The 21531-nt window shown below is 41.4% G+C and overlaps 1 protein-coding gene across 3 annotated transcripts; it reads right to left on the bottom strand.

Moving 5' to 3' along the window:
- Positions 1 to 13053: 13053 nt before the first annotated feature.
- SLITRK2 (SLIT and NTRK like family member 2) lies at positions 13054 to 21021 on the bottom strand. 3 transcript variants are annotated; one of them, XM_015128340.3, is made up of 5 exons: positions 20823 to 21021; positions 18305 to 18367; positions 17020 to 17073; positions 16732 to 16890; positions 13054 to 16511 (listed from the first exon to the last, which is right to left on the bottom strand). In XM_015128340.3, the coding sequence occupies exon 5, from the start codon at positions 16466 to 16468 to the stop codon at positions 13931 to 13933; it is 2538 nt and encodes an 845-aa protein (XP_014983826.1). In that variant the 5' UTR covers positions 16469 to 16511; positions 16732 to 16890; positions 17020 to 17073; positions 18305 to 18367; positions 20823 to 21021; the 3' UTR covers positions 13054 to 13930.
- Between the last annotated feature and the right edge of the window lie 510 nt (positions 21022 to 21531).

Genomic DNA, 21531 nt, shown 5'->3' with positions numbered 1-21531 from the left:
CTCTTCCCCTCTAAATGCTCCTTTTTCTTTATGTTCTTAAATGAAGAAAACTCTGCTCCCTTCTTTATCCTTTGCTTTCAAGGCTGCTCTGCTAAGTAAAATCTGGCCCCACAGGAAGTTATTCTTGTGGCCACAGCATAGGTGACAGAGGTAAATGGAGAGTTCTTAAAAGTACACAATTTCTTTCTTGCAAAGCCTCCTCAAATAATGCAAGCCATTTTTTACCTGCCCTACAAAAACCAAATTGCTCTTCTTACATTGGAAAATCATCCAGCTCCTCTCAACAGCTCTACACTATTGAGATGATAACAGGCTCTGCACAGAACAGAAACGCTGCATTGTCCCCCAGTGCTGCTGCTTTAGCACGGATGCTTTCACTTTTCTTAAACACACACACAACATACGCACAGTCTGAATTAGCTAAAAAGGCGAGTAAAATGTGAATAAAGAGCATTTCAGGAGAAAGCGTATTTAAAGAGTGTTTAAAGGAGAAACAGCCACACTTCCATTTAGTTCAATACCTCGTCTGAGAGGACAATGTGGTAAAACACATGTAGTCAGAAAAACAAGAGAATGTGGGATGTTCTTAAGGTAATGGTCCTATTAGAAATAGATCTGCCTTAGGCAAGAGGAATTTGTGGCAGGTTAATTGAGTTACAGGTGTCATAGACCTAGGAAGGGTTACATAAATTGTGAGGCTGAGTGAAAACTAAAAATGTGGAGGCCCTTGTTCAAAAGCAGAGCATTAAACCAAATGTGAGACCCTTCTAAGCTTGAGACTCTGGGCAACTGCACAGGTTGTATGCCCCTGAAGTTGGCCCCGCACATATCTAAGGCCTAGATGGCCTACATGAATCTTGTGTAAGACTGAAATTCTTCGTCAGGTGGCCTCAGGTTTCTCATCTAATAACCAAACCCGTTCAAGGTTCTCTCCCTTACTGTAAACTAGTTCAACCATCGTGGAAGATAGTGTGGTGATTCCTCAAGGATCTAGAACTAGAAATACCATTTGACCCAGCCATCCCATTAGACCCAGCCATCCCATTACTGGGCATATACCCAAAGGAGTATAAATCATGCTGCTATAAAGACACATGCACACGTATGTTTATTGTAGCACTATTCACAATAGCAAAGACTTGGAATCAACCCAAATGTCCATCAGTGACAGACTGGATTAAGAAAATGTGGCACATATGCACCATGGAATACTATGTAGCCATAAACAAGGATGAGTTCATGTCCTTTGTAGGGACATGGATGAAGCTAGAAACCATCATTCTGAGCAAACTGTCACAAGGACAGAAAACCAAACACTGCATGTTCTCACTCATAGGTGGGAATTGAACAATGAGATCACTTGAACACAGGGTGGAAACATCACACACTGCAGCCTGTCATGGGGTGAGGGGACGGAGGAGTGATATCATTAGGAGATATACCTAATATAAATGATGAGTTAATGGGTGCAGCACACCAACATGTCACATGTATACATATGTAACAAACCTGCACGTTGTGCACGTGTACCCTAGAACTTAAAGTATAATGATAATAATAAATAAATATAAAAGGTTCTCTCCCTTAAGAATCCATGAAGAAAATAGTCCTTTTTCAAAATCCATTTGCCTTATGCCTTTCCCTTAGAGAATACTGATGTTATTATGCTTAGAATCTGCTGATTATAAAAGATGGATATGTTACTAAATATGACTTTCTAAAAGATCAATCTTATTCAAATAACTCAATAGCAAAATAACAAATAATCCGATTTAAAAATTGGCGAAAGACCTGAATACACATTTCTCAAAAGAAGACATACAAATGGCCAACAGGTATATGAAAAAAAATGTATAGTATCACTAATCATCAGGGAAATGCAAATCAAAACCACAATGAGTTATCACCTTACTCCAGTTAGACTGGCTATTAACAAAGAGAGAATATAACAGATGCTGGCGAAGGTGCAGAAAAAGGTGAACACTTGTACTCTGTTGGTAGAAATGTCAAATGGTGCAGCCAATATGGAAAATAACATGGAGGGTCCTCAAAAAACTAAAGACCGAACTACCGTATGATCTAGCAATGTCATTCCTGGGTATATAGCCAAAGGAAAGGAAATCAGTATATATCTGTGATATATCAGCCCATGTTCATTGCAACACTGTTCACAATAGCCAATATAAGGAATAGTAGACCTAAGAGGCTATCTGTGGATGAATGGATTAAGAAAACGTGGTATATACACAATGGAATGCTATTCAACCATAAAACAGAATAAAATTCTGTCAGTTGCAGCAATATGGATGAACCTGAAGGACATCATGTTAAGTGAAAAAAACCCAGCACAGAAAGATAAATACTGCATGATTTCACTTTTATGTCGAATCTAGAAACATTGATCTCATAGAATTAGAGAGTAAAATAGTGGTTACCAGAGATTGGGGAGGGTAGGGGGAATTGGAGCTGGAAAAGGTTGCTTGAGAGGTAAATAGATATAGTCAGACAGGAAGAATAAATTCTGGTGCTTTACTAGATAGTAAGGTGACTATAGCTAATAACAATTCAGTGTATATTTCAAGAGAGGCAGAAGAGAGGATTTTGAATGTTATCACTACAAAGAAATTAATGTTTAAAGTGATGGATATGCTAGTTATCCTGATTCGATCACTATACAATATATACATGTGTCGAAACAGCAAGCTCTACCCCATAAATATGTACAATTGTTGTCTGTCAACTATAAATAGACAAGAAGGAAGGAAAGAAAAAAAGAAAAAAGAAAAGAAAAGCTGCTATTAAAAAGCATTAGTTCTGTTTATGCTGATATGGAAAGATCTTTGAGATGTAATGTTAAATAAGAACAGAAAGATGCATAAAGAAAAGAGAAAAAAAATCAATCTGTCCTCCCAGCTTGTGGATAGCCTGTGGTTGAACACAGAAGCAGGGTTTCCTCTGTCTTCCCTTCATTTCCCTAATCGCAGGGGTTCATTTCCTTATACCTGAATTACCATAGCAACTTCCTAGAACTCAGTCTCCTCTCTACCCAAATGCTCAGATCGCTCCTTCAGCCAGACAACTCAATGCATCTCTGTTTATCCAGTGAAACTCAGTGATGGAGTGGACAGGACGTGGGTAGAAAGTCAGTCATAGCTCGTTTCAAATTATCCCTTTGGCACCTTTTATTGTACAACAAATATATTTTATTTTTTAAGTATTAACTCGTTGATACTCATAACCACATTGCGAGTTATATATAATCGTTGTCCCCTTGTTTCAGATGAGAAAACTGAGCCCTGGAGAAGTTAAATGACTAGCTCATGTCACACAGCTGGTAAGTGGCAGAGCTGGGACTTGGCCAAGAGAAATCCTTCCTAAGTCATGATCTCTGACTCAGAGACAAATATTTTTGCTATTTGAATAAGATTTAAAATTTTACTGGGCTCCGTTTTACTCTTCTTAAATCACACTGATTCTTTCTTATTTGCTGACCTGAGGAGGATCTGATAAAAATGGGATTTAGCCTCCATGCTTCTCTGAATTCTGTGTGACATTGGACCAGGTCCTTCCCTTCTCTGAGCCTCAGTTTTTTATTTCAAACTGGGACATGCTGGCTCCAGAGTGCCTGCTCTTGAACACTCATCTGTGCTGATCCTTGCTAAAACTGGTCTCTCCCTATAGTCACTGGGTCAGTGGGGCAAGCCCTAAAACTCCCTCAACCTCAGTTCCCTCCTTCTAACACAGATATAACAATCTCAGGTGGTGATGACAAGGAGTATCAATAGAAATGCATGTGACATATTTTCTAAGAACCCATACAAATATTAGTAGTTTTATAACTTTTGTTTTGCTTGGAGAACCTTCCATTATTTTTGGACTCATGTCCAAGTTCCCTTTTCTGGCTCTCAGAACCATGAAAAGGTAAGCTCAGCCGGTAGTTTTCTTGTCACTGTCGTATACATGCATATTCCTGTCTTTACATTTTCAAGCTTGCTGATTCCCCAAGCCTTTCTCAATTCAAGGCTGTTTTGGTGTCCTGCTTGCTCCACACAGCCTTCTCAGATAATGCCGGTCTAGTCCCTATTGATCTTTTTCTTTTCTGATCCTGACCTCCCATATCTTCTTCAAGGATTAGTAACTCATCTTGCCAATTTGGTTATAAATTCCTTAAGAGCAGGCATTGTGTCTTATTTCAAGTGTGTATGTTGTATTTCCCCAACATACAGGAGGTCCTTGAGGAGGATTGAATGGCTAGTGAGATTTCCATTTTCACCCAGCATCTTGCCCCAGGGCCGGGCCCACACACAGGCTGCAGGAACACTTGTGGATTTGTTTTGGATGTGCGCAGCATCTGCTTGAATGTTCAGCACACAGTGAGCACTGCATAAATTGTATTTTTAGAGGCAATCTGTTACCACATAAGGATTACCAGAAATTACTCATACTCTTTGTGTAAGTAGATTTATACAATTATAATATCTAAGAGCTGAAATAAGAATGAGGGAAATAAAATCATGAGGCCTTTTTTAAGCAAAAAGGAATGTCAGAACTTCTGGTCAAAATGTATTTACTGGTGTGTCAGAGAACAGGTGCGAACTTTGTTGAAAATAACTTGTTATTAATAATAATGTGTCAAGTTTGAGAATGATTTACTATTTTCAATGAATCAAAGTGGATTCCAGTTTTCTCCAATGGTTTCATTCTTATTCAACTGTTTTATTGATTGGGAAGGCTAAATCTAACTACTTTATCTGACAAACAAAACAAAACAAAACAGAATGAAACAAAAAACTGCGGCTCAGAGAAGGGAAGGACCTGGTCCAATGTCACACAGAATTCAGAGAAGCATGGAGGCTAAATCCCATTTTTATCAGATCCTCCTCAGGTCAGCAAATAAGAAAGAATCAGTGTGATTTAAGAAGAGTAAAACGGAGCCCAGTAAAATTTTAAATCTTATTCAAATAGCAAAAATATTTGTCTCCAAGTCAGAGATCATGACTTAGGAAGGATTTCTCTTGGCACAGTAAGAGGAGTTTGTGAAGCTCCCTATTTCTTAGCCCTCTATTATAAATCATTTGAGAAAGTATATATTTACCCTTCTCTTTCTAAGGCTTTACTTTGTCTTTGTACAAATATTCATCCTTGTATATTTGATTTTGCCCTACAGAGAAACTCAGAAAGTGTGGGTGAAAAACAAGCTACATCAATGTAGACAGATCTTCTCCTCATTTTGGTCTGTAAGAACAGGAAAATTAGCTTATTTTTAAAATTTCAGAACATTTGAGCTCTTTGCATAGTAGAACTGAATAATTTTCTGGTGAATTTGCACAAAGCAAAATCTGAATAAATGCAGTTTAAAACTGATGAATTATTTCAACAAACCCCTACCCTAACTTAGACAGATTATTACTTGAAACCGATTTGCTTCTCAGAGATCAACTTAGTAAATAAAATATATTTTGTTCAAAAATTTCAAGTTAAATATTTGAAATGTAATCATAAGTCTTTAATATTCCAATGACATCCTTTTAAATTTACTTTTAAGATGGTGGGGTTTGGACAAGGATAACCTACACTGCCTCTTTAATAACCTTCTGTAACATGACAGAAAAAACAAGCAGCCAACTGTTGCTGGATTTTCCTTTCATTCACTAATGCTTTTAATAAACCCCTCAGAAACCTCTGGAAAGCAGAGAAATGGTTTGAATGGATACATTTTTTCCTCTTTTCTACTCTTACACGGGAACATATCAGCTGAATATTATAATATTGAGGGCTTTATTTCTTTGTTTCCAGTTAAAACCTATATGAGCAGATAGAGATACATCGGTCCAGCAATAAAACTATGGCTGAAGTTTATGATCCTGAAGAGGCCAAACACCTCTTGTCAGCTAAGAGCTTTGCTCACTGGAATGAATCATTGAATTTCTGAAGCTCAACTGAGTTGTCCAAGGGTCTGTCAGTATCCCTGATAAGAAACTTGGCAGTGTTGGCTAAAAGGGAGGGAATGATAAGACATTAAATGAAAAAAAATGCCATTTTCCCTGAACTGTGATAATGTGGTCTTCCTAGATAGATTCATAGTTTACTTTGTTTAATTATCACAGAGGATAACTAAATTCATTTACCAATGAAAAAAGACAACTCCTTGAAAAATAAACAGAAAACCCAACACAATCCCCCACTCAAAAAAAAAAAAAAAAGGTAGTAGGGTTTTGTGATTTACAAAGAAGTGAGGAAAATGGTTTAAACTTTTTTTAAAGTCAAGCTCAGAACGAGAAATTAACCCAAGATAAATTGTGCATTTGAATCCTGCAGAAAAAAAATCAGAATAGGGCTATATCCAAAGTAGACAACTGAAAAGAGAAGTATAAGAGATTTTCAGGCTTAAATAATAATTGTCTCAATCCTTATTTTGTTTTGTGTGTAGCAACCATTTCCAAAGTAGCCTACAATCACAGAGAACCTAAGTTGAATGTGTCCACTCAGTTCATCCAGTCCAACACTGTTCCCAGATGAGGGTGCTGAGGCCCAATGAGAACCACGACTTATCCTCACAGCTTTATAGCCACACTAAGGCCAGAACTTCAGATCCTAGGACTCTTCACTGTGAAATACCACTTGTAGGCTCTTATTTTGTATACATTGAACTGAACATAACAATGTTGTTTTGACAGAAATATGATTTACTATGGTTTTTAACTCAAATAATTTCTCTTCTCTCTGGAAGACATAAGAAACAAATCAATCAAATATACAGAGCCATAATAAAAACTAAATAATAAGCTCTGGAAGAATTTATCATTCAAGCTCATCAGAGACTACATTTTCTCTTAACTCAGAATGTCCCAATTCCAAAAGCCAATAACAAGAAAATCTCACAGCTCAGCAGTAAAGCTACTTTTAACTCTAGAATGAAATCATTGGGTTCAATGGACAGACCCAAGTGTCACTTAAAAAATCAGGCCTGCCTGCATGTAATTAACTTTAGAACTTGGCTATGTGTTACTACACTTCTCCACCATCCTCATGGGGTATGTCTGTGTGTGTGTGTGTGTGTGTGTGTGTGTGTGTGTGTGTGTGTGTGTGTCTCATAAAATTCTGAAAATATTCAAACCAAAGAGTTTAAGACTTCCAGGAATAGCTGATAATTCCTTGTAATTATGCTTTAAACTTAGATCCTCTAGTTTTCAACCATTTTTTCAGCATTTATATGAGAACCAGAGCCTCATTCACTCATTTATTCACTAAATAGAAATATTTATTGGAGATTAAGGTATTATGCTCCAAAACACTATGCCAGGTGTTAACAATATAAAAGTAAAAGACAGATCAGGGAGGGATTCATCCGAGGATTACCCAGAGTACACTCCATCACGAATCTTGTCTGCCTGGTATTCTCTTTGTGAGCTGGAAAGTACCTTAGATTGTTTGTTGTGTTCCACATTCTGCCAAGATCAAAATGTCCCCAAAGTCCAGGAAACAATCTGACAGATAACTAGTTTAAATGGTCTTTTATCGTAAATGTTGATGGAAAACATAAAATAATAATTTAAAATAAAATTAACAAAAATGATGTATAAGTAATTACAAAGTTGCTGCTCAGGGAAGTATGGATGAGGTACATTTTCCACCCCATCCAGGATTGACAAAATCTGTTTTGATGCTTTTTTTTTTTTTTTGGAGACAGAGCTTTGCTCTTGTTGCCTGGGGCTGGAGTGCAATGGTGCAATCTCGGCTCACTGCAACCTTTGCCTCCTGGGTTCAAGCGATTTTCCTGCCTCAGGCTCCCAAGTAGCTGGGATTATAGGCATGCACCATCATGCCCAGCTAATTTTTTGTATTTAGTAGAGATGGGGTTTCACCATGTTGCTCAGGCTGGTCTTAAACTCCTGACCTAAAGTGATACACCCACCTCAGCCTCCCAAAGTGCTGGGATTACAGGCATGAGCCACTGCACCCGGCCTATTTTGATGCTCTTTTTCCAGTATCAACAGGCACATTATGAACTTAATATTTTATATTACGTGTGTTCAGAATAGGGAGCTGTACACTACTTTTATTCTCATTTCAACTGATCTTGTCAAGGGATCTAATAATCTTGTATACTGGCACCAATTTTCCTTTTGCAAAACACTTTTGAATGTGGCTATTCCAATTGTTTCAGCTACCCTAGGAAGGCTACGTGAATAAACTGAATATATTGTGCATATATTGGTAATCCTAAGAGAGGACAATTTGTTATAAGTCCTCATGTTCCCACAGGAATCGCAAATCCTTTGTTACGTTATACATTTGTGATTTGGAGCATGCCTGGCAGATATATTCTAATATTCAACCAAATGCAAATAGCCAAAAAAGTAACTTTGTCATCATATCACCATAATCGCAGGAACAAATGAACACCCCACCCCCCGCCCCCGCTTTCTCATTATTTTTTCTAAATGTACTTTTTAGGAATACAGTGATGGCATTTCTATTAATGAACTCATAATTTTTATTCCTTGGATTTGTATGTCAGTCTTTTATTTTATTAAATACAAATGTATTAGGTCACATATGGTATTAGACTGAATTTTATAATTAAAAAGCCATTGGCTTTGGTGTAGATGTGTGTCTGTGTCTGTTGAGGAGAGTGGGGAATCAGTAGTTTTTCAGTACTTAGCGAAGCATCTCTATTTGAATTGATTTTGTTGTTGTTTACTTGTAATTTTTTAAGTCTAATACTAATGGACACTCATGGAAAAGTATTAATATATATTTTTATAAAGCTTATTTTACCTTAAACATGTAAACTAATCATATGAAGTATCAAAGCCTTTATCTATAAGCATATCAAGGCAAAGAAAACAGTTTCAATTATAGTTTGTCATTCATTCCTCTTCAGATTCTAAATATCTTTTCTAACTAATTTAAGTGTAGTGTTCATTGTTAGTGAACATTTATTTTTTAACTGAAATCTAATTACACATAAATTAACTGTGTAACCAGTTCATCCAATAAAACCCAAGATCATTTGATCACATTTCCAATGTTTCATTTGGCCTATTAACAGCCCAAAATATGACATTTATTTTTTGAAACAATGTCACTATTAGCCACAGAAGTCTATTTACACAAGAGCTTGTTTCATTTGACATTTATTCCAATAACTTGAGAACAATTATTTGCAACTAAATTTAACAGTATTTGTACGAGTACTTTCAAGCTAAAGTACTGCTAAAAAATTTCAACATGCATGTAATTCAATATGTTTACATAATAACATAATTTATTATAAAATCTGTGACTCTAAGCACTTTATGGAATATGAATAAAGGAGTCATTCTACCCTCTACTGTAACATGGCCACATCTGAGAAAGGAGAGGCTGCTGAGCAGAAGAGTCCTGTGTTCAATTTTGTTGAAATGGGTTGGCTACTCGGACTGTTCGGGACTACTACTGTGCTATCATAGCATTGCTTGATAGCTCAATTCACATCAAACTGCAGAAGACTTGCAAGCCCAAGCCGTTAGCCACCAACAAACTGGTAGCACAAGCAGCCTTGGCAAAACACAGTTACTATGCAGGTGGGCTCTATTTTAAGCAAAGTCGATATTGAAAATCCAAACATACAAAAGAGATAAATTAGAGAATGGTTATTTGTATTACCAAATGGTTTCCTGCTTTATGAAAGAATTCACAAGTTTCCTCTAAATGGCAGCTCCCCAATGCATTTAAAATACAATTTGATTTACAAAAGTTCAATTTACACGTGAATTTTTGCATAATCATTGTGAGAAGCAAAGTACACCTATATACAGTACTTAATTTTCTCTCAGGATTAAGGTGTCTTATGGTATTGATAAGAGACACTTAAGTCAAAATGTTATATTTTAAGCCACTGAAATAGAAAGTAAATATTACCTCTGAAACATGGATATTCCAGAAAATGTAAGTACATTTTTAAATTTTGTATTTACAATCTTGGTAGTCATCTTTACAAAATAGCACTTTAGATAACACAAGTATATAGCTTTCATTAGGCCATACTATTGGGCCTTATTTTGCAAAAATTTGTTTTATTTTATCTTATTTTGGTGTTTTTTTTCCTTTTTAGCTGAGTAATTCTAAAGAGATGTCAGACTATAGCTAGGCTACTTATTATATATCAGTTTTATACCTTACTGCACAGAATCACCTTTAAAAACTCAACTTTTTCTGCATTGCATTACTGTCTCCACTGTTAATCTGGGTGACTGCCATTCAGGTAAGACACTCCCTTATCAGCACTAAGCTCCTTGACAGAGTGAGAGTGAGTAGTAGGGGGGTGGCGTGGAGGGTGAAGAAAGTGTTGTGAGGAGGGTAGAGACCCTGTCCACTGTATGTCTCAGGACGCAGCCTAGAGCTAGGCACCCAGAAAATAAGCACTCAATAACTGCTGAATGAAGAAATGAATGGACTGGGAGAATTGTCTGGATGGCTTTCTTCACTCTAGCATCCAACCCAGTATATTTCTGGAATATGTAGAATCAAAATGAATTTTCAGAGTCTGAAAAATCACAGAACCTCTTTCTTATTCCTTAAATGCTTTTTGTAAAATTCATAAATTATTAAGCCCTTGATGACTTGGAGACATTAAGAAAAATTAAGTCCCATTAGAGGTCAGAGGAAAAAGGAGAGGAAATTGAAGGGTCATTTCTTTACTCACCACAGCTGCTGGAGAGAACTAACAAGGCACACAGGTTGACCAAAGTCCAGAACCAAATTAGGCTCTTAGCAATTGTGTTCAGACTGAGAAGTAGTATTTTTGAGTGTTTCAATAAAAACTTTGCCACAGGTATATTCGGAAACAGTGAAAGCAACTAATTAAGAACTAAAATAGAAGGGAATTACCATTTGTCATTTGAAGGGCCAGACATACAGATACGTTCCTGGCAGGGCCCTGGGAGACCGCATTCTGTAGGCTGGAACCATTTTGCTGTGCTGATGCTCATACCTCTTAAAGCTGCATGTGAAATAAAAGTGAAATAGCAATATCCAGCTGTGGAAGATAAAAATAAAAATCCTAAAATAAAATATGGTCGAAAATGCTTGAGCAGATAAAGCAAAACAGAATATAGTCAGTGGGGATGCTAGTGAGTTAATAAAACTTAAAAGTGTTTATGTTTGCATTAGAAAATAAAGGTTCAAAGTATATGATGTAGGATGATTTTAAATAAAATAGTCTGGAATGCATTCAAATAATTTCATTTAAAAATCTACTGCAAATAAAGTATAAATCTAACAAGGAAGAGGATATAGAATTAAACCATAATTATTAGGCAAAAGAGTTTATAAATTTGAGTTCTTCCAGTAGGCGTCTTTAAAATCATGTCAGTAAATTAATATTAAGGTATCATCGCTCTTTAAATATAATGAGTTAACTTTTTTCTATCGACAATGGCATTTTACAGGAGTGACTTTACTTTCAGAAAAATAAAAATGAGCACTGAAGTGGAATCACTGCATCAAGAGCTCTAGTCATGTAATTTAAGCCTGAAAACGATCTTAACAGAATATATATGCAAATTTGCCTTCACAATCACTTCCCGAAATACCTACCTCTGTATTCTGTATTTATCATTGCATCAAATGAGAGCAGTCAGAAAAGGATTTTTGAAACTCTTGTATATATAAATACTTCACTCAAAGATGAAGTGGTTTCCAGGAGTCTTCTCCACATTCAACTAGCATAATATTCTAGCTCCTCTTCTGTGAAATGTAAAATATCTGTACATTAACTTTCCTGTAGATCATTTCGGCCCACCATTTTCAACTTTCATCTAATGGCTCGAAATAGGACTTATCACTTCTAATCAAAGAATGAGCATGTTATCTTACCACTGTAGATATTCAGAGATTTTATGTTGTTAAAGACATTTTTTCCTTCAATGCCCTTTACGTTATTATATATACACAATTACCTTCTATTGTTTTTACAGACAACTATTTTACACCAGTAATTATTAATCCAAATCATTTGGATTTAAGGAATTTCTAATTGAAAGCCTATCACATGAATTGTTTATAGTGACAGACAATATACTATTAGTAATTTTAAAGCTTTAAAAGTAAGTTATCCGTATCCACTTCAATCTCCACACGATGATAAAGGATTATTATGTGCAGTAACCTATTTATGAAAAGGAAACAGTGTGCTTCTTTCAGACGCCATCGCTTGCTTTAATAAGGAATTGAAAAGCTGAACTACTTTATATGCAGATCACCATCCCAGTTGCATAAGGATTTACAATAGACAAAACAAAACTATTTTTTGTTGTAAAGAAGGGCTGTTTGTTTAAATCACACAATCATGTTTGCATCTAAAATTATTTACAGTCTAATAAGGCTTCGTAAATGTTATATAGACTTGGTTAATTAAAATCATCCTAATGCTAACACCAAAATGAAAGTCTTGCTGAAGCTGACAAGGAAAACTTCAAGTAACACAAGCCTAAAGAAGGCAGAAGGAAAAAGATGCTTAATGTCTTGGTTTAGGTAACTATTAATCGATTTGGAGACGCAAATGGTACTTGATTTGATAGCACCCCATTAATGCTTCAATTAAACTCAAGAGGAAAATGCTGTTTTGTCAGAAAGTGTTAAATTTGAGAAGGATTATGAGTCTAACCTGTGATCTAAAATAAATAGAGAGTAATGTATACGTTTTTATCTCTGCTACCTTGAATTTTGCAGAGAACTTACTTGGGAAGTTTTAATCTCGCCCATGAAGTCTTCCTTCAAGGTCTTTAATGGCTCATATGTCTTTGTTAAATGAGGTGTGTGGCGGCCTCTACTGGTGTGTGTTTATAGAAAATGTTTCAATAGGCAGAAAAAATATGAATTTCAATTAAAAAGTTAGAAATACAGACTTTTTCATTTAAATATATAAAAATACCTAATTCGATGCAGAAAAATATATTACTAGCTGTGTCATGTTCTTTTAATTAGGAAAATAATCTAAAACACTCACCATGTTAGTGTAAAATAATGATTTACAGAAGGGCATTAATTGCTCAATTCACTCTGATATTGGGTTAAATATATTTTATTAATGAATTATTAATCCTGACTGAGGTGGCTTATTACCTCTAGTCCACTGTTAAATCCCCTTAGTTGACTTAAATAAAATCACTTAAACCCAGAGGAAAGGAAATATTTTATAGTTAAGCCTACAAAGTCCTAGAACTAGAATCATTTGATGACAGGCTGGTTTCTATAACTCAAGCAAACTGTACGTTGACTTAATATAGATGACACATCAATCTATTTTACAGTGTTTTCAGTTTCAAAAATACAACACATTAAAATATTTTCAATTTATCAAAGCTAAAAGCAACATTTAAGTAATGTACTTAAAGTGCGAAGGCACTTTAACACAAAGTAGTGATGCCCAGTGGCTATACTCGGTAACTGACGATGGAAATACCATATATCATTATTTACAAAAGAAGTTGTAGTCACAAAAGATCTTTGGAGATCTTCTACAAAATACACTAAATATCCATTTTCATTTGAAAAGTTTGCCTATTCTTTCTTCAGTCACTATAATCTCCTCTTCCTACTCCCACACTGAAAAACAAAGAAGAAAAAAGAAACAAAAGCATAAACGAAATATATGAAGAAATGCATTGTAGAAACATTCATGTCCACTGATGGTTCCTAAGAAGAGAAGGGAAAAAGAGGAAAAAAAAAAAAAAAGGTGGGGAGGAGAGCAAGAGAGAAATAATTTAAAGGAAAACTTGCAAAAGCAAAATCATTACTTCATTCTATCTCCCAAACATTTTCAAAGTCCCCCATTAACACTGGGAAAGGGAGAACAAAAACAAACACAAAAGCTAATGTCCTTGTTTCCAACAGTTCTCAGAGCAGCATCCTCTGATGCCTTAGGGTTGTAAATGATTTCCCTTCACAGCTGACTGATTGCAGTTTGTTTTTCCAGAACTTCGAGGTAGTCCGGTTCTGATTGCGGCTTAGCTTGCAGTAAAGGATGGTTGGGTTTTGACTGCCCCACAAAGCATTTCCTGGGAGTTCCATATAAAACGGTTTTATTGATTCTGTCTTGGTTTTGGCGTCGAGATTCATAGGAAGGGGCAAACTGCCTTTTAGGTAAGGTACAAAAGTTATAGTGGACTAGGCCTGTGCTGGGGAGTTCCTTGACTCGCTCAGCAATATTTTGATACAGCAGCTCAGGCTCTCTTGGTGTGGCCTGCTTTTCTAGCAGCTCAGTGGCACTTATTGTGTAAGCAGGTGTGGCTGGCTCTTCTTTTTTCTCCTCCAGGTTGCTGTAGCTGAACTCTTGCAGGTTTCGGTAATAGGCTACTGGGTCTCCTTCCTTCTGCATGTAGATGGGGTTTTGGCACATCTGACCCACAGGTGGGGGGATATAGTTGTAGACATGGCCATCTGTTTTATCGTGAGTCTCAGTGTTGTAAGACCCATACTGTAATTGAAAGGAACTTACGTCTAAGTTGTTGGTATTCCTGGGAACACTTGGCACTCCCTTTCGGCGTTTCAAGACAAAGACGAATAAACCGGCCCCAAAACAGACAGATAAGATGAAAACAACAAGCAATCCCAGAATTAAGACAGACAGTGGAACTTCAGTGTGTAGTTCAGGATAGGAACTGGGAGACACACTAAGCGACCGAGGTGTGTCTGTATTATGATTCATTGACAAGATGGTTCCATCTGACAAGTTTGGGCTGTCTGGACAGATAGCCTCCCTCCCCAGAAATTTTAGTATCTCCCCTGCATGCTTAGCAGGAGATTCGCAAGTCACCTCATTAATGATGACAGGGGAGTTGGCATGTTCTGTCCAGTCTTTCAACCCCATGATGTCACAAGTACAGTCCCAGGGGTTCTCTTGCAGATCTATCTGGATGAAAGCCGGGAGCTGATCCAGAACCCCTTTCACGGGCAGGTGAGAAAAATGGTTGTTTCTCAGATTCAGCCTGGTTAGGGCCGTCCCCCCAAATATATTATCAGGTAAGGACCGAAGAAGGTTGTTGTTCAGAAACAGTAGCTGTAGGTTAATCAAAGCATCAAAGGTCAGGGGCTTAATTTCCTTAATGACATTATACTCTAAATAGAGATATTGCAAGCTCTGCAGTCCATCAAACATAGAGGGGTACAGCACTTCAAGGTAATTGCCATTCAGATAAAGTCTGCGTAAACTGGTCAGGTTTGTAAAGGCACCTTCCTGAATGACCGCAATCCTGTTGTTTCCTAAGTGCAGTAAGTCCAAAGAACTGTATTCTAAGAGGTCATTCTTATAGACAGTTTGAAGATAGTTCCCTGTTAGGTAGAGTTTCTTTGGACTGGTCGGTTTGGGCTGCAGGTCAGAGATATTAGTGAACTTCCTTTCTTGGCAATTTACGTTCAGACCATTGTCTGAGCTCTGAGAGGTGCAGACACAGCTGCTGGGACAGGTGAGAGGCACAGGAGACTTGGTCTGGTACACCATGATAGGTCCAAAACTTTGCCTGTCCTTTGACACAGTCACTCGGGGAGTTGGACGATTTCTCATTTTGGGCGGCCGGCTGGCTTTTGGAGCCCTGGTTGGGTTGAGAGCAGGATTCATTGTAGGTGACAGCCTTTGGACGTGGGTGTCAGCATGGCTGCCCCTCTGACTGGAGTCACTGGCACTTTTTCTGGGACAGAGGTCTTGCCGGGTCAGCTGGGTCACATCTTTCCCATGCAACCTAAAGGGAGTTTCACAGACAATCTCTCCCACAAAAACAGTTATGGTATCTAGCCAAGCCTTGAGAGGAAGTAAGTCACAAGTGCAATTCCATGGATTTTCCTCCAGCTGAATCTCCATGATCCCTCCAATATGTTCAAGGACGCCAGCAAAAGGCATTACTTTTAACCTATTCCCCCTGAGGTCTAAGTGGGTCAGCAGGACAAAGCGGAACACATTGCTGGGCAGTGAAAGCAGAAGGTTGTCATTCAGGATGAGCACTTTGAGCTTGTTAAGTTTGCTGAATGCCCCGGCCTCGATGGCACTGATGTAATTGTAGTCAGCCTGGAGATATTCCAGGCTCTCCAGGCCCAGGAAGGTGTCCTCCCTCAATATCTCAAGCTTGTTGTTGTTGAGATGCAGTCTTTTGAGAGTTTTCAGGCCACTGAATGCCCCTGTTCGGATCTCCTGTAACCCGTTGTTACCTAGGTGAAGAGTCACCGCGTTGGAGTAATTGACAAATTCGTTTGGATACAGTCTTGTCAAGAGGTTTCCATTGAGAAAAAGCTGATAGATTCGATACTGGGGGGGCTGGAGCAGACTAACTGTTGTAAATCCTTTGTTCTCACAGTTAATATTCAGTACGTTTTCCTTTTCTTCGCACAGACAGCGGATCTTGCAAATGTCTTTGGCAGTTTTGCGACTCTCCGTCTGTAAGATCCCGGCCACGGTTAACACACTGAGGAACCAAACGCCGCTCAGCATCTTTAGGCACCTTCGGTGTCAACTCAGGTACCTACAGGCAAACCTTAGGTGGGGGGCAGGGGGAAGAAGCGGGTGCAGGGAAGAAAGAAACAAGGAAGCCTGATTAAAAATGGTAAAGCAAGGAGGCGGAGTGGGAACGAGGGAGAATGAGGGGGTTGGCAACACGGCAGAATGAAATCATTGCATTTTTCAAAGCGGTTTCTTTTCTCCGCTCCCTATTCCCCCACCCCGAGGCCACCCACACACGTGCCCCGGGAACACACATGCTTGCACCTGATTTCCCGGGGGGTCGCAGCCAGCAGCCAAGTCATTAGTAACCGAGTTGTCCTACTAAATCCTGCCCATCTCCTCCTCCCCTGGGGTATCTCGAAGAGATCTTGGGCGGCTCGCCCGTCTTGAGCTCCCAGCAGAAATCGCAACCGCTTTAGGAAAAAAAAAAGAAAGAAAGAAAAGCGCAAAAAGGGGATGGGAAAATCAGGAATCGGGGGCTGGGGGCAGGGATAGAGGAGAGAGAGAGATGGCAAAAACAGCACGAGGTGGGGGTTACTCACACATCAGGAGAAGACTGAACCCCTCTCCTCTGCAGTCCGCCAGGAGTTTAGCATCTTCAGGAAGTGGGAGAACAAGGTAAATAAGACGCTGCTTTCAGGGGGGATGCCCTGCTTTTTGTTGATTGATTTAATTTGACTGGGGGTGCGCAGAAATTAAAAATCCGACAGGAGGCAGGAGCGGAAGAGAAGAGTTGGAGCGGAGGGAAGCCGAGCTGCCAGGGAGGGACTGGGGTGCGATTCTGTTGGGAGGTCGGAGAGCCGGCTGGCCCGGTCGGCGGGCGAAGGCGACGGCGGAGCCTGGGCGCGCGTTTCCAATTCGGTGGCGGCGGCAGCAGTGCGTCTAGCAGTTTGAATCTGAGAGGCTTTGCAGGCTCCCCGGGACGGGACTAGGGTGACGTCACGGGGGAGGGGGCAGGCAGAGGATCCAGGGCGCGCGGTGGGGGAGGGTTGGGCAGATGCTTCCCTTCCTTGCAAGTGGCTTTGCAAAGCTCAATTCCCGGCTGCGTCAGTTGATTCTGAACTACTCCACCTCCAACCTGGCTGGCTGCAGGAGAAGCTCCTGCAGAGGGGTTTCTCAAGGAGGGGCCCTCCTAATGGGCTGGCACCTCCTTGGGCCCCTCTATGTGTTCTCTTTCACTCCTCCCTCTTTCTTTCACCTACACAATGCCTATGGGGGGCAGGACTGGGGGTGGGGGGTTCTTCTCCCAGATTCCCAAGCAAGGGAGAAGTGTGTAAGAGTGTGTGTGGTGTGCCTCTTTGCTACAGGACTGTGCCCCACTTGCCAGCTCCTAGCTCAGATGCTCTCTGTGCAGAGAGAGTGGGGTGTGTGTGCATGCACCAATGTGTCTGTGTAGGAGGGTGAGGAGTTCTCTTAGGGGATTTATGCTTTACATACAGAGCCCTGATTCAGTGCTAAGAGAATTCCTTTCTGGGTGTTGACCCGCCAAAGAGATATTTGCCTGGACTCTGAAAGTCAGCTCAACGTTAGCTTACAGACTGAGAAAAAACAAAAACAAAACCCTTTTCTCCCTGAGGTTTATACTTAGCCAGATAATGAGGTTTAAACGTGCGCTTCTTGCCTGGAGGAAGGAGAAAAGAAGTGGGTGTCAGAAAAGCACTGCCAGGCTGAGCCTCAGCTGGGAGTGGGAGCCAAAGGAGGGGTGGTTGAGCCCTCCAGGCTGCAGGGGCAGGGGAGCTAGGAGAAAAGAGGAAGCTGGTGCAGGAAGACTGGCTCCTGAGAAAGAGAGGAGATGTAAAAGGAAGCCTGGCCGGAGACCTAGCTTACCTGGGTTCTGATCTGGCTCTGTTGCTAGATGTGACACTAGCTTCTGGATCTTCCTGTCTCCATCTGCAAAAGGTGGGTAGGTAGACCGTATGAGCCCTCCCACCCCAGCTCTGACATCCAATGTGGGTTTAAATAGCCTTTCCAGAGCATTGCTAATGACCAGGTGTTGGATTTTTGCCTTCATTATCTGTTTTCTCCTTAATTATTGTATAGCTCCTTGGACCCAGGAGTCTTCATTGTGGAATCAATTCACAAGGGGTAAATAATGTCTGCTGTTGCCTGGAAAGGCCTTGGTTGCCTCTAGTAGGAAGGGGGAGATGGGTCAGGAAAAGGAGGGAATCAAATAACCAGGGAAAAGGAATTGACCAAATGATATGCCTGTCCCACAAAACACTTCAGCTTACTTTCCGGGGGACCCACTGCCTGATGAAATGTGGCATAAACACAGATATAACAAACCACTTGAGAACAGAACGCCCCCTGCTTCTCCCCTTCTCCTTCCTTGTTAAGCTTAGGTCCTAGGATTGTTCCCTTTATACAAGCTCCTTTCTCTCCGGGAAGGGCGGGGGTAGTTTATAAACTTAGGCACTAAGGCAACCTGTAGCTGCGGTGATCTGTGCATTATTTTCTTGGGCTTTCTCCCTTTCTCCTTCTTCTTCTTCTAAGAAGAGCCTTGGACCAGGCATCAGGAGCCCCCTTACCCTCTAATTCTTGCTTGGCCTTTAGCAAAATACTTTCCTTCTGGAGACTCCGATTTTCCTTCTCTATAGAGAAGGGCAAACTTGAGATGAGTTCTGAGGCAGAGGGACAGCCCTGCGGATGGCCTCCCACTCTGTATTGCAATTGCATCATGAGATGGAAGCAGTCTGATGCAGTGGGAGCACAATTAAGCTCCCTTTCCTCGCAAAGGAGGCATTTGCTTCTATGTATTTCCAAATGTTAAAAGCACACAGTTCCTACAGCAATAAGATTTATTCATTCAGTCATTCATTCAACAAACATGTATTATGTCCATATTTAACTGAAGTAAAGATGTGAGAGCCAGAGCCGAACAGGACCTTAGAGGTCAGGTTCATTTTACAGATGAGGTCATTTCTCAACCAGGGAAAGTGCTGACTTACTCAAGAAACTACAATTAGAAACAAAACCCAGGGATTATTAGTCCCAGTCCATCATTTTTCCAAAAAAGCACACTACTGCTTAATATGAATTCAGAATCTACTTAAACTTAAATAGTGGTGGTGGTGTTTTACTTAAAGTTATCCTTTTTATTAAAAAAAAATGTATTTGAAAGTGAAACCTCAAATACTAGTTTCAGTTCTCAGATACAGTGATTTCTTTCAAGACACTGATGACGCTTTCAATATTCCTTGAGGACAGATTATTTTTGCTAAAAATTTCAGAGAGAGAAGAGAGACTCAGAGAGAAAGGTGGAGGTGGTTGGGGGCTCATGAGGTTCTTGAGACCTACAGAATGAAGGAAATTCACTGGTAATCTAACTGTGGGAAGCGACACCGGGACTCTGACGGGGTCTTCGTTCCTGCCTGTCCCTGAGAGTCCACAGCTGCTTTCCAAAACGTAGTTACTAGGAACAAATCAGCTTGAAACGCGATAACCACTTTAAGTAAGTTTCATTTGGCCCCGTGTCTTCTGAAGAACTGCCGCAACACCCCCCTAGGGAGAGCGGACTTTTAAGGCTGTGGAAAGGTTCAGGGTGAACTGGGACCCCAAGGGAGGCAAAGGCGGTTATTAAAATAAGGAAAACGCTCCCTCTCCTTGCTGAGGCGAGGGAGGCTTAAAGAAGAACTCCGTGGGTCGCCTGTCTCACTCGCATCTAACCCAGTAGAGCCTGGCTCAGGTCTCCAAGGATTCCACAGGACACGGTGGGTGCCGGCGGGCTTACAGCCCACCTCCGTCCCGGCCGCCCATCAAGCCACGAGGGGGCTAAGAGGAGTCCGAGAGCCCAGAGAGGGGCACTGCTCGCCCGCAGCCTCCTGTTCTAAACACCTGCCGCCCGCAAGCCGGGTCGAATCCCATTTCCGAAGGGCGCTTCCGGGAGACCAGGTGTCTCCGAGCGTCCCAGATCGCCGGTAACTGGGCACCGGCCGCAAGCGCAGCTCTACCTTCCCTACCGCTACCTGCTAGACGCCTGGTGCGGTGCCCGGCATGCGGCCCCACAGCAGCGACGGCCACTCGGGCTGCCCTCGCCTTGGGGCTTGGGCACTGCAGGCCGACCAGAGGCTTCTAGCTCGCGCCGGGCCCTCCCCGGCCGCCTGTGCCACCCCGCTGCGCGACGCGCGGAGCCCGACCACGCCCGCGCGGACGGTCCAGGGGTGAGGAATCTCTAGTGGGGATTGAGGGTAGAGGACGGCCGCCAGCGAGCTGCCCTCTGCGGTGGCGCCCAGCCTCCCCACGCTGGTCCCCCTCGCAAGGAGAGGTGGCCGGGAAAGGCAACGGACTGAGGAAAGCCGGCTCACTGGCCGCGTCGCCACCGCGTCCCTGAGTGCTCAGAACTTACCCAGCGAGCGCGCTGCCCAGATCTTTCCCCGGAGGCTCCCGCAGCATCTGCGACTCGGTGAAGCAAAGGAGCCGGCACCGCTTCGGACTGGCGCAGCCCAGGAGCAGGAGCACCGCGGGGAGCGCGGGCGGCGCCCCCAGGGCAGGCAGATCCCCACCGGAGCGGCTAGCCAACGGGCAACGCTTCTTGCAGGAAGGAGGGAGGGAGACGAGAGGGAGGAGGGAAGTAAAGCAGGAGGGAGGAGAGGGGAAGAAGGGAGGGAGGAGGGAGGGAGGGATCGCGGCCCCTCTCCCTCACTTACCAATCACCCCGCAGATTGCACCCAGGACGGGGATGTAAGAGCCCACAAGGGAGCCGCTGCTCCATTTCTCTGACAAGCGCTGCGGAGCACTGCTCACGCCTCTCGGCCCCTCTTGCCTGGAACTCTGCCCAGCCCTTGCGGCTTCCACCCTGGGCTGCAGCTCGGGCTCGGTCAAGTGAAACAAGAATGGCACACGGTCGGTACCATGTCCAAGGGGAGACTAAGACCACTGGGTGGAAGTTAACGACAAGTGAAAGAGCAGTCAGCCGTCCGAGTTGGACACCCTCCGGGACAGCTGCCTCCCCTAACTAGTAAGCGCCCAATCTTTGGGAGTTCGCAGGCAGATATTTCAGAACCTCCTACGAGGATCGTAAACAAGGACTTTCAACGTAATATAGAGCTGAACTT

Source organism: Macaca mulatta, chromosome X, assembly GCF_049350105.2.
Source record: "Macaca mulatta isolate MMU2019108-1 chromosome X, T2T-MMU8v2.0, whole genome shotgun sequence".
NCBI lineage: Eukaryota > Metazoa > Chordata > Mammalia > Primates > Cercopithecidae > Macaca > Macaca mulatta.
The sequence above is the reverse complement of the archived record's forward strand: the minus strand, read 5'-3'. Positions and strand labels throughout refer to the sequence as shown.